The 13,283-nt window shown below is 48.9% G+C and overlaps 1 protein-coding gene across 5 annotated transcripts in view; it reads left to right on the top strand.

Moving 5' to 3' along the window:
- LOC139456482 (eukaryotic translation initiation factor 3 subunit C-like) overlaps nt 1-13,283 on the top strand; it is a 42,935-nt gene that overhangs the window by 18,310 nt on the left and 11,342 nt on the right. For 3 of the 5 annotated variants that reach the window (XM_071238215.1, XM_071238216.1, XM_071238214.1), the window contains exons 14-19: nt 92-217; nt 700-853; nt 5,386-5,579; nt 6,879-7,082; nt 7,845-8,007; nt 10,756-10,788. In XM_071238215.1, coding sequence (XP_071094316.1) covers nt 92-217; nt 700-853; nt 5,386-5,579; nt 6,879-7,082; nt 7,845-8,007; nt 10,756-10,788 — 874 coding nt within the window. Of the gene's footprint in view, nt 1-91; nt 218-699; nt 854-5,385; nt 5,580-6,878; nt 7,083-7,844; nt 8,008-8,436; nt 8,454-10,755; nt 10,789-13,283 lie in introns of all 5 variants that reach the window. The other 2 variants (XM_071238218.1, XM_071238217.1) reach the window with 1 other exon arrangement.

Below are 13,283 nucleotides of genomic sequence, written 5' to 3'. Positions count from 1 at the left end.
ACAATAAAATATTACTGAACATAAAAAACTACTCGTGTCATGTGGCTTAGATGATGATGATGATGATGATGATGATGATGATTGGCTGCAGATCCTGTACAACCGCACTCTTGTGCAGCTGGGTCTATGTGGGTTCCGGCGTGGCTTCATCCGAGATGCTCACAACGCCCTGGTTGACATCCAGAGCAGCAACAGAGCCAAGGAGCTGCTTGCACAGGTGAGGGAGGAGAGGCTCTGTTCTGCAATTTCACATTTGTGATTGCTTAGTTTGATCATTCTTGACATTATCTCCTATTTGCCCATAACTTCAATAGAAATCTCTATCAGGATTAGTTGTTAGACTCGGTCCCCAGCAACCTATGCTAGAGGGTGGTCAGGCTCTATGACTTTGTTGATTGTGTGTCATTGTGCCCTAATGGTGTGGATTAGTGCTCAATCACTGGCCCAGACTCGATTGTTTTACAGGGTGCAGATATTTAGCTGAATATTGCTGAGTACAGTGTTAAATACTGTAAATCTGTAAAATATTGTGTCTCCAAATTAATAAGACTGCTGACCCCTAGCCAAAAATGCGACTAAATACCAATGCGACAAATATGCACAGATTTCGTTTTCTTTGTTTTATCGGTAAGTGCATACTTTGCCTGATGCAAGTCAGGGCTTGGTGGGCAGAAGTAACATGTCATGGAACTGTTTCAGGGACTGCTTCCTCAGCGCCAACATGAACGTAGTGCCGAGCAGGAGAAGATAGAGAAGCGACGTCTGCTGCCGTACCACAAACACATCAATCTGGAGCTTCTTGAGTGTGTGTACCTAGTGTCTGCTATGCTGCTAGAGATCCCTTACATGGCAGGTGAGTCACTGTATGCGGTGTACCCTGTCTAGTGTCTGCTGTGTACCTTTTCAAGTGTCTTGTGGAGAACCCTGTCTAGTGTCTGGTGGAATGTGTCTACCCTGTTAAGTAGTGTGTGCACCCTGTCTAGTGGAGTGAGTGTACCCTGTCTGGTGTCTAGTGGAGTGTGTGTACCCTGTCTTGTGTCTGATGGAGTGAGTGTACCCTGTCTAGTGGAGTGTGTGTACCCTGTCTAGTGTCTAGTGGAGTGTGTGTACCCTGTCTAGTGTCTGGTGGAGTGTGTGCACCCTGTCTGGTGGAGTGTGTGTACCCTGTCTTGTGTCTGGTGGAGTGAGTGTACCCTGTCTGGTGTCTGGTGTAGTGAGTGTACCCTGTCTGGTGTCTGGTGGAGTGTGTGCACCCTGTCTGGTGGAGTGTGTGTACCCTGTCTTGTGTCTGGTGGAGTGAGTGTACCCTGTCTGGTGTCTGGTGTAGTGAGTGTACCCTGTCTGGTGTCTGGTGGAGTGTGTGTACCCTGTCTGGTGGAGTGTGTGTACCCTGTCTGGTGGAGTGTGTGTACCCTGTCTGGTGGAGTGTGTGCACCCTGTCTGGTGGAGTGTGTGTACCCTGTCTGGTGTCTGGTGGAGTGTGTGCACCCTGTCTGGTGGAGAGTGTGTACCCTGTCTGGTGTCTGGTGGAGTGTGTGCACCCTGTCTAGTGGAGTGAGTGCACCCTGTCTGGTGGAGCGTGTGTACCCTGTCTAGTGGAGTGAGTGCACCCTGTCTGGTGGAGTGTGTGTACCCTGTCTTGTGTCTGGTGGAGTGAGTGTACCCTGTCTGGTGTCTGGTGTAGTGAGTGTACCCTGTCTGGTGTCTGGTGGAGTGTGTGCACCCTGTCTGGTGGAGTGTGTGTACCCTGTCTTGTGTCTGGTGGAGTGAGTGTACCCTGTCTGGTGTCTGGTGTAGTGAGTGTACCCTGTCTGGTGTCTGGTGGAGTGTGTGTACCCTGTCTGGTGGAGTGTGTGTACCCTGTCTGGTGGAGTGTGTGTACCCTGTCTGGTGGAGTGTGTGCACCCTGTCTGGTGGAGTGTGTGTACCCTGTCTGGTGTCTGGTGGAGTGTGTGCACCCTGTCTGGTGGAGAGTGTGTACCCTGTCTGGTGTCTGGTGGAGTGTGTGCACCCTGTCTAGTGGAGTGAGTGCACCCTGTCTGGTGGAGCGTGTGTACCCTGTCTAGTGGAGTGAGTGCACCCTGTCTGGTGGAGTGTGTGTACCCTGTCTGGTGGAGTGAGTGTACCCTGTCTAGTGTCTGGTGGAGTGTGTGCACCCTGTCTGGTGTCTGGTGTAGTGAGTGTACCCTGTCTGGTGGAGTGTGTGCACCCTGTCTGGTGGAGTGTGTGTACCCTGTCTGGTGTCTGGTGGAGTGTGTGTACCCTGTCTTGTGTCTGGTGGAGTGAGTGTACCCTGTCTGGTGTCTGGTGGAGTGAGTGTACCCTGTCTAGTGGAGTGTGTGTACCCTTTCTGGTGGAGCGTGTGTACCCTGTCTGGTGTCTGGTGGAGTGTGTGTACCCTGTCTGGTGTCTGGTGGAGTGTGTGTACCCTGTCTGGTGGAGTGTGTGTGCACCCTGTCTGGTGGAGTGTGTGCACCCTGTCTGGTGGAGTGTGTAGTGAGTGTACCCTGTCTGGTGTCTGGTGGAGTGTGTGTACCCTGTCTGGTGGAGTGTGTGCACCCTGTCTGGTGGAGTGTGTGTACCCTGTCTGGTGGAGTGTGTGCACCCTGTCTGGTGTCTGGTGGAGTGAGTGTACCCTGTCTGGTGTCTGGTGTAGTGAGTGTACCCTGTCTGGTGTCTGGTGGAGTGTGTGTACCCTGTCTGGTGGAGTGTGTGTGCACCCTGTCTGGTGGAGCGTGTGTACCCTGTCTGGTGTCTGGTGGAGTGTGTGCACCCTGTCTGGTGGAGAGTGTGTACCCTGTCTGGTGTCTGGTGGAGTGTGTGCACCCTGTCTAGTGGAGTGAGTGCACCCTGTCTGGTGTCTGGTGGAGTGTGTGCACCCTGTTTGGTGGAGTGTGTGTACCCTGTCTGGTGTCTGGTGGAGTGTGTGCACCCTGTCTAGTGGAGTGAGTGCACCCTGTCTAGTGGAGCGTGTGCACCCTGTCTGGTGTCTGGTGGAGTGTGTGCACCCTGTCTGGTGGAGTGGGTGCACCCTGTCTAGTGTCTGGTGGAGTGTGTGCACCCTGTCTGGTGTCTAGTGGAGTGTGTGCACCCTGTCTGGTGTCTGGTGGAGTGTGTGCACCCTGTCTGGTGGAGTGTGTGCACCCTGTCTGGTGTCTGGTGGAGTGTGTGCACCCTGTCTGGTGGAGTGTGTGCACCCTGTCTGGTGTCTGGTGGAGTGTGTGCACCCTGTCTGGTGGAGTGTGTGCACCCTGTCTGGTGGAGTGTGTGCACCCTGTCTGGTGTCTGGTGGAGTGTGTGTACCCTGTCTGGTGGAGTGTGTGCACCCTGTCTGGTGGAGAGTGTATACCCTGTCTAGTGGAGTGTGTGCACCCTGTCTGGTGGAGTGTGTGCACCCTGTCTGGTGGAGTGTGTGTACCCTGTCTGGTGTCTGGTGGAGTGTGTGTACCCTGTCTGGTGGAGTGTGTGCACCCTGTCTGGTGGAGTGTGTGTACCCTGTCTGGTGGAGTGTGTGCACCCTGTCTGGTGTCTGGTGGAGTGTGTGCACCCTGTCTGGTGGAGTGTGTGCACCCTGTCTGGTGTCTGGTGGAGTGTGTGCACCCTGTCTGGTGGAGTGTGTGCACCCTGTCTGGTGGAGTGTGTGTACCCTGTCTGGTGTCTGGTGGAGTGAGTGTACCCTGTCTGGTGGAGTGTGTGCACCCTGTCTGGTGTCTGGTGGAGTGTGTGTACCCTGTCTGGTGTCTGGTGGAGTGTGTGCACCCTGTCTGGTGTCTGGTGGAGTGTGTGCACCCTGTCTGGTGGAGTGTGTGTACCCTGTCTGGTGTCTGGTGGAGTGTGTGCACCCTGTCTGGTGGAGTGTGTGCACCCTGTCTGGTGGAGTGTGTGTACCCTGTCTGGTGTCTGGTGGAGTGTGTGTACCCTGTCTGGTGGAGTGTGTGCACCCTGTCTGGTGGAGTGTGTGTACCCTGTCTGGTGGAGTGTGTGCACCCTGTCTAGTGGAGTGAGTGCACCCTGTCTGGTGGAGTGTGTGTACCCTATCTGATGTCTGGTGTAGTGAGTGCACCCTGTCTGGTGTCTGGTGGAGTGTGTGTACCCTGTCTGGTGGAGTGTGTGTACCCTGTCTGGTGGAGTGTGTGCACCCTGTCTAGTTGAATGTGTCTACCCTGTCTAGTGTCTGGTGGAATGTGTCTACCCTGTCTAGTTGAGCGTGTCTACCTTGTCTAATGTCAGGTGGAGTGTGTGTACCCTGTCTGGTGTCTGGTGGAGTGAGTGTACCCTGTCTGGTGGAGTGTGTGCACCCTGTCTGGTGTCTGGTGGAGTGTGTGTACCCTGTCTGGTGTCTGGTGGAGTGTGTGCACCCTGTCTGGTGTCTGGTGGAGTGTGTGCACCCTGTCTGGTGGAGTGTGTGTACCCTGTCTGGTGTCTGGTGGAGTGTGTGCACCCTGTCTGGTGGAGTGTGTGCACCCTGTCTGGTGGAGTGTGTGTACCCTGTCTGGTGTCTGGTGGAGTGTGTGTACCCTGTCTGGTGGAGTGTGTGCACCCTGTCTGGTGGAGTGTGTGTACCCTGTCTGGTGGAGTGTGTGCACCCTGTCTAGTGGAGTGAGTGCACCCTGTCTGGTGGAGTGTGTGTACCCTGTCTGGTGTCTGGTGTAGTGAGTGCACCCTGTCTGGTGTCTGGTGGAGTGTGTGTACCCTGTCTGGTGGAGTGTGTGTACCCTGTCTGGTGGAGTGTGTGTACCCTGTCTGGTGGAGTGTGTGCACCCTGTCTGGTGGAGTGTGTGTACCCTGTCTGGTGGAGTGTGTGCACCCTGTCTGGTGGAGTGTGTGTACCCTGTCTGGTTGAGTGTGTGTACCCTGTCTGGTGGAGTGTGTGTACCCTGTCTGGTGGAGTGTGTGTACCCTGTCTGGTTGAGTGTGTGTACCCTGTCTGGTGGAGTGTGTGCAGCCTGTCTGGTGGAGTGTGTGTACCCTGTCTGGTGGAGTGTGTGTACCCTGTCTGGTGGAGTGTGTGTACCCTGTCTAGTGTCTGGTGGAGTGTGTGTAACCTGTCTAGTGGAGTGTGTACCCTGTCTAGTGTCATGTGTGTACCCTGTCTAGTGTCTAGTGGAGTGTGTGTAACCTGTCTAGTGGAGTGTGTACCCTGTCTAGTGTCTAGTTGAATGTGTCTACCCTGTCTAGTGTCTGGTGGAATGTGTCTACCCTGTCTAGTTGAGCGTGTCTACCTTGTCTAATGTCAGGTGGAGGGTGTCTACCCTGTCTAGTGGTGTCTGCTGGAGGGTGTGTCCCCTGTCTGGTGGTGTCTTCTAGAGTGTGTGTGTACCCACTGTCCGCCATGCTGCACGAGATACCACACACAAGTCTGTAGCCTATGATGTGTGATTGCAGCTCATGAGCTTGATGTGCGCCGTCGTATGATCAGCAAGAACTTCCACCACGTGATGAAGATGAGTGAGAGACAGAACTTGACTGGCCCCCCAGAGAGCATGAGGGAGCATGTGGTGGCAGCGTCCAAGTCCATGAAGACCGGTGACTGGAAGGCCTGCAAGAACTTCATCATCAATGAGAAGATGAATGCCAAGGTACAGCTAATACCGTATTAAGTCTCTACTGCGTACCTTCCCTTGGAATTTAGACCCATGAAGATCCGGGAAAGAATAGGTCTTCAGCAACCCATGCTTGCCGTAAAAGGCTACTGTGCTTGTCGTAAGAGGCAACTTACGGGATCAAGTGGTCAGGCTCGCTGACTTGGTTTGATGCGTGTCATCGTATATCAATTGTGTGGATCGATGCTCATGATATTAATCACTGGATTGTCTGGTCTGTATATGCCGTCATATAGCTGGAATATTGCTGAGTGCTGCGTTAAACAACAAACCAACCCTTGGACTTTAATTGTATTGTTGATTGTGATCTCTTGATATTACTTCCACCATGGGACTCTAAACTCTGGTCTGAACTTCCCATTACATTTGAATGATGATTTTGATTCCAGTGTACGGTGATTTTCATTCTGCTTGGTCATAACTGATATATCACTTGGAGATCAGTTGATATACTCTCGCCTCCCTGACACATTGGGCGCCCCAATCGTCTAAGGCAACGCGATTGACTGTGTGGAATTGTGTCCCTTAGTTGTACCAGAATCCTTTCTTTGGGTGTGAATCCCAAATTTGGCCATATTATTTCTAGGTTTGTCAGCACTCGTGGGTTGCAACAAAGTGGTAAACTGGCTTTCCTCACACATCTAGCTGACATACCGTAATATAAGTGAAATACTGCTCATGTGAAAGGGTATGCAGGGTTCATACAAGCTTGAAAGGCTTTAAATATTAAGGTCCCTCTTGAAAAACCTTGATATGTAGTGTCAATCTTAAAATGCCTTGAAAATCACCAAAACAGCTTGAAAAGTCTTGAATTTGTTCAAAGTGACATCTACATGTACTTGTTAATAAAGGTTTAAGTGTTATTTACCACAGTGATAGACCTGTGGGCTAAAGACCATGAAAAGTTCATGACAGACTTAATTTTTATTTGTTGGTTGTGAAAATAAACCTTGTTGGAACATTTGTGATGTTCTTACTGCAGTTTTGGTCTTACGACTAATGTATATATAGTATGCTGCATTCAAACAAAATATTGACTGACTTAGGCTAATAAAGCAACCAATAAAGCCTTGAAAATGACAGATGAAAGCCTTGAAAAGGCCTTGAATGTTAGTGACCATAGTGCTGTTGTACAAAACAACCTCAGCGCTACAACTGTCATCAGTTTATGTTAAGGTATGGAAGTTATGATCACCCTAGCGCTAAGATCTCATTGTACATCGGCACCCATATCAGTGTGAACCTTGGGATGGATTGTCGTCCTGTGTGTTGCAGGTTTGGGATCTGTTCTACCACAAGGACCAGGTACGTGACATGATTACCAACAAGATCCAGGAGGAGAGCCTCAGGACGTACTTGTTCACCTACAGCAGCGTGTATGACTCCCTCTCCATGGACACACTGTCGGAGATGTTTGAGCTCAACAAGCCTGTGGTGCACTCCATCATCAGCAAGATGATCATCAACGAGGAACTCATGGTATGATGGTCACACAAGATGGAGGACTTTGTTGACAATGCAGCTGGGAAACTTTTACAACTATTGTACATCCAGCGTCTTTATTATTATGAATTTAATATATTAAATGTGATAGGTTAAATAGGAGTAGGCCATCTAAATGCATGCCAGAAATTTGATATTGATGATATTGTGGCATTAGAAAAATGAATTTTATTTTATAATTTTAATGTAGAATCAGGCTCATATACTACTGAAAAACATTAAGGACCACTTGATTCTGGGCAAAAAAGTTAAGGACCACCCGATTCTGGCATGCCAGATTAACTACAGTATGGTAATACTAAAGAATAGTGTGGTCCTTAACTTCTTTTCAGTATTGGGGCTGGTCGGGTAGCCTAGTGGTTAAAGCGTTCCCTCATCAAGCCGAAGACCCGGGTTCGATTCCCGACATCGGTACAATATGTGAAGCCCATTTCTGGTGTCCCCTGCCGTGATATTGCTGGAATATTGTCAAAAGCGGCGTAAAACCATACTCACTCACTCTTTTCAGTAGTAAATAATAGCTACCATTTCCATCTACCCGTCTACTGCTTATCCCAGATGTGTGGATCGATGCTTATGGTGTCAATCACTGGATTGTCTTGTCCAGACATTATTTACAGACCGCTGTCATATAGCTGGAATATTGCTGAGTGTGGAATTAAACAACAAACAAACAAACAAACAATGTAGTCATGTCCCTTCACAAACACAGGGTCTGAGTGTAATGCTGTATTGCAGGCCTCCCTGGACGAGCCGACGCAGACGGTGGTGATGCACCGCACGGAGCCGAGCCGCCTGCAGTCCCTGGCCCTGCAGCTGTCGGAGAAGGTGGCCACACTGGTGGAGAATAACGAGCGCATCATGGAGATGAAGCAGGGCAACTTCTACTTCCAGAAGTCCAGTAAGTGCTCTCTCCGTCTCAATGCATCTGGGGTACACACACAGCTCAACACATCAAAGAACATTCACTGTACTGGATAAATAGGTTACACAGTCAAACCTGGTTTATGCTCAAGAACGACCACCTCTGTGGTCTGATGATAGAGTGTCAGCCCGGAGAGCGGGGTTTGATTCACGGCCGCATCAAACCTCAAGACATTATGGTTCTTGTTACCGTCTGGCGCTCGGCATTAAGGGGCTAAAACAAGGACTGGAGTCAGTATGCTGTCTGAGTTGAGTATTCATGTTAAACTGTGGCATGGTAGCTCAGCTCACACACACACACACACACACACCTTTATAAAAGTAGAGGCCTTTTCTTACTCTACTGTTTGCATGATGTTCATTTCTGTTTGTTGTTTAGTATTAACCTGTACTAATTTTTGCACAGAGCTATTTATTTGACTGGTAAGCTTGTATGTGGTGGTGGGTGGTTCATGTGGTTGTGGTGGTGGGTGAGGACAGTGTGGGGCAGGTGCTTCTTATGCTCCTTGTTGCTGTCTCTGTGACCCAAGGTAGACACTGTTGGTCAAATCCTTAGTCTGCAGCTCATTTTGGACTTGTGGTTTATGTAAAATAAAAAGAGTTTGGTAGAAGACAACTCGTCTTTTTGGATTTTCACTCTTACATTAACTGACCAGTGGCTGTGACTACCCTGCTGTCGTGGGCAGTGTTTTGGTGATATGTAGCAATGGAAAACATTATTTGTAATACTGTCTCAACAGGTATGCAGAGCCTGAGTTAAAGTTAATGTTAAAGGTATCCTGAGGCTGGGGTGTCATCATGTTTGGGACCGACCTTTTCATATTCTGGGTGGGGCCTGTGATTTTATTGAAAAACATTAATTGTCCCCGAAAATGTTTGGAAAAAATCATTACGCTTCAGACATTTTGAAATAAGAATTGTCTGTAACAAATATTACATTGTTGCAATACATTTTTTACAAAAATTATTCAGGTTCTGTTCATTGTTCATAGTTAAAAGAATATCTGCAGCTCCAGCCGAAAAATATCATGTCTCCATTCAAATGAAAGTTGGCTCCCTCCCTTTCCAATATTCGTTCATATTATATTCTGCAGCTAAAAAACGCAAATACAGACAAGTTTTGGAAATGTGTGGGCTTGTAGTAAACAATTTTGAAGTGATTGATTGCACTCTATGACTTATACTCACATTGTAACATTTTCCAATAGTAAAGTTTTGTATATTATCGAACAACTGAATTCTTCATAAGTTGTCTAAGGCACCGCAGTTCACTTTGTAGAGTTGCACTTCTTGGCCACGCAAGAAATCCATGATTGTGGCTTCTAATACCAGTTGGCCCTGGGTATATTTCTAGGTTTGTTAGCACCATACCTGTGTGAATGGGTTTCACCAATGTGGCAAACATCTGAGACCTGCGTCACTTCAGGCTTTCCTCCCACATTAAACTGGAATACTGTTCAATGTGGCATGACAACCCAACTCACTCACTCACTCACTCACTCACTCACTCACTCACTCACTCACTCACTCACTCACTCACTCACTCACTCACTCACTCACTCACTCACTCTTCATAACAATCCCGCTTGCAACACAGAAAGAGGGTCTGAGTAATGTATTGGGATGTGAATTTGTCCAGGCATTGTTTGATCCTGAATGTCATGTAGGGATGTGTGATGCCTGTTACTGGTGTTCTTCACCTCGTGGAGCAGTCGGGTAGCCTAGTGGTTAAAGCGTCATGCCGAAGACCCGGGTTCGATTCCCGACATGGGTGCAATGTATGAAGCCCGTGATATTGCTGGAGTATTGCTAAAAGTGGCGTAAACTCACTCACCATACTCACTCACTCACTCACAGGTTTAAGCTTTCACTGTGAATCACTAGGTTTAGTTTGTTGTTTAATGCCAAACTCAGCAATATTCCAGCCATATGATATTGGTCTGTAAATAATTGACTCTGGACTTGACCATCCATTGATTGACATTGTGAGCAGCATTTCTCCTGTTTTGGTACAATGGCACACAATAAGCAAAGTCTGTGAGTCTCGACCCACAGTTTTGGGGTATTCTAGCATTTGCTTGCCTAGGTTCGATTCCCCACATGGGTACAATGTGTGAAGCCCATTTCTGCCGCCCCAGCACATGATTTTGCTGGAATATTGCTAGAAGTGGCTCAAAAATCATACTCACTCACTTGTTTTAATTTAGAGGATTGTGTAGATTGAAGAATTCTGACATGATGTAACTCATTGATCTTTGATGACATGGTGTGTAGGATCCTTCTCAAGCTTTGCATGCTGTATGTGAGAGAAACCCATGTTGTTGGAGCGTGATCCACCACTCAGAGGGGTAGTCGGGTAGCCTAGTGGTTAAAGCGTTCGCTCGTCAGGCCGAAGACCCAGGTTCGATTCCCGACATGGGTACAATGTGTAAAGCCCATTTCTGGTGTCCCCGCCATGATATTGCTGGAATATTGCTAAAAGCGTCTTAAAACCATACTCATTCACATAACCTCTCAGAAGTAATACGCCAGGAGAAATTGGGTTTGCATGTCCATAACGACTCCCCCGTGCATATAGACGACAACCAAAGCACATTGAGTTGGCTTGATTGTCCTCCAAGTGGCGGCTGTGAAAAATGAAGGTACCCATAACGTAAACTACAGTTTATCCGTTGCTTTGTTTGTATTTGCATAACGTTACACTGTTGTGATTTATTTTTTTCAGATAATCAAGGCTACCAGCAGAACCAGAACTGGAGTAAGTATTGGAACACAAGCCTAATGAGAGCACTGTAGCTCCATCAGTGTGGAAGCCTGTGTAGGTTGCCCCTGTGTAGGTGTTCCTGTCCAGGTGTTTCTGTCTAGTTTTCGCCTGAGTAGGATGTCACCTGTGTAATGCCCCAAGGATGCCCCTGTGTAGATGTGTCACGGACAGACGGGAGCCTTTGTGTAGGTGTACCTGTCTAGGTGTTCCTGTCTAGATGTTCCTGTCTAGGGTTCTCCTATGTAGGGTTCTCCTGTGTAGGATGTCACCTGTATAATGCCCCTATAATGCCATGGGATGCCCCTGTGTAGATGTGTCACAGACAGGCGGGAGCCCGTGTCTAGGTTTTCCTGTGTAATGCCCCTATGTGTAGGTTTTCCTGTCTAGGTGTTCCTGTCTAGGGTTGTGTGTAGATGTCACATGTGTAATGCCCCTATAATGCCACTGGGATGCCCCTGTTTAGATGTGTCATGGACAGACAGGAGCCCATGTCTAGGTGTTCCTGTCTAGGTGTTCCTGTCTAGGTGTTCCTGTCTAGGTGTTCCTGTCTAGGGTTGTGTGTAGATGTCACATGTGTAATGCCCCTATAATGCCATTGGATGCCTCTGTTTAGATGTGTCACGGACAGACTGGAGCCCTTGTCTAGGTGTTCCTGTCTAGGGTTCTGTGTAGGATGTCACATGTGTAATGCCCCTATAATGCCATTGGATGCCCCTGTTTAGATGTGTCACGGACAGACTGGAGCCCATGTCTAGGTGTTCCTTTCTAGGGTTCTGTGTAGGATGTGACATGTGTAATGCCCCTATAATGCCATTGGATGCCCCTGTTTAGATGTGTCACGGACAGACTGGAGCCCATGTCTAGGTGTTCCTGTCTAGGGTTGTGTGTAGATGTCACATGTGTAATGCCCCTATAATGCCATTGGATGCCCCTGTTTAGATGTGTCACGGACAGACAGGAGCCCATGTCTAGGTGTTCCTGTCTAGGGTTCTGTGTAGGATGTGACATGTGTAATGCCCCTATAATGCCATTGGATGCCCCTGTTTAGATGTGTCACGGACAGACTGGAGCCCATGTCTAGGTGTTCCTGTCTAGGGTTCTGTGTAGGATGTGACATGTGTAATGCCCCTATAATGCCATTGGATGCCCCTGTTTAGATGTGTCACGGACAGACTGGAGCCCATGTCTAGGTGTTCCTGTCTAGGGTTCTGTGTAGGATGTCACATGTGTAATGCCCCTATAATGCCACTGGGATGCCCCTGTGTAGATGTGTCAAGGACAGACAGGAGCCCTTGTCTAGGTGTTCCTGTCTAGGGTTCTGTGTAGGATGTCACATGTGTAATGCCCCTATAATGCCATTGGATGCCCCTGTGTAGATGTGTCACGGACAGACAGGAGCCCATGTCTAGGTGTTCCTGTCTAGGGTTCTGTGTAGATGTCACATGTGTAATGCCCCTATAATGCCATTGGATGCCCCTGTTTAGATGTGTCACGGACAGACTGGAGCCCATGTCTAGGTGTTCCTGTCTAGGGTTCTGTGTAGGATGTCACATGTGTAATGCCCCTATAATGCCACTGGGATGCCCCTGTGTAGATGTGTCACGGACAGGCAGGAGCCCTTGTCTAGGTGTTCCTGTCTAGGGTTCTGTGTAGGATGTCACATGTGTAATGCCCCTATAATGCCATTGGATGCCCCTGTGTAGATGTGTCACGGACAGACAGGAGCCCATGTCTACATGGTCTAGGTGTTCCTGTCTAGGGTTCTGTGTAGGATGTCACATGTGTAATGCCCCTATAATGCCATTGGATGCCCCTGTGTAGATGTGTCACGGACAGACAGGAGCCCATGTCTAGGTGTTCCTGTCTAGGGTTCTGTGTAGGATGTCACATGTGTAATGCCCCTATAATGCCATTGGATGCCCCTGTTTAGATGTGTCACGGACAGGCAGGAGCCCATGTCTAGGTGTTCCTGTCTAGGGTTCTGTGTAGGATGTCACATGTGTAATGCCCCTATAATGCCATTGGATGCCCCTGTGTAGATGTGTCACGGACAGGCAGGAGCCCATGTCTAGGTGTTCCTGTCTAGGGTTCTGTGTAGGATGTGACATGTGTAATGCCCCTATAATGCCATTGGATGCCCCTGTGTAGATGTGTCAAGGACAGGCAGGAGCCCATGTCTAGGTGTTCCTGTCTAGGGTTCTCCTATGTAGGGTTCTGTGTAGGATGTCACCTGTATAATGCCCCTATAATGCCATGGGGTGCCCCTGTGTAGATGTGTCACAGACAGGCGGGAGCCCGTGTCTAGGTTTTCCTGTGTAATGCCCCTATGTGTAGGTTTTCCTGTCTAGGTGTTCCTGTCTAGGGTTGTGTGTAGATGTCACATGTGTAATGCCCCTATAATGCCACTGGGATGCCCCTGTTTAGATGTGTCATGGAAAGACGGGAGCCTTTGTCTAGGTGTTCCTGTCTAGGTGTTCCTGTCTAGGGTT

This window comes from Haliotis cracherodii, unplaced genomic scaffold (genome assembly GCF_022045235.1).
Source record: "Haliotis cracherodii isolate W230 unplaced genomic scaffold, xgHalCrac1.p SCAF_11, whole genome shotgun sequence".
NCBI lineage: Eukaryota > Metazoa > Mollusca > Gastropoda > Lepetellida > Haliotidae > Haliotis > Haliotis cracherodii.
Note: the sequence above shows the minus strand (reverse complement) of the source record. Positions and strands in the feature narration are given on the sequence as shown.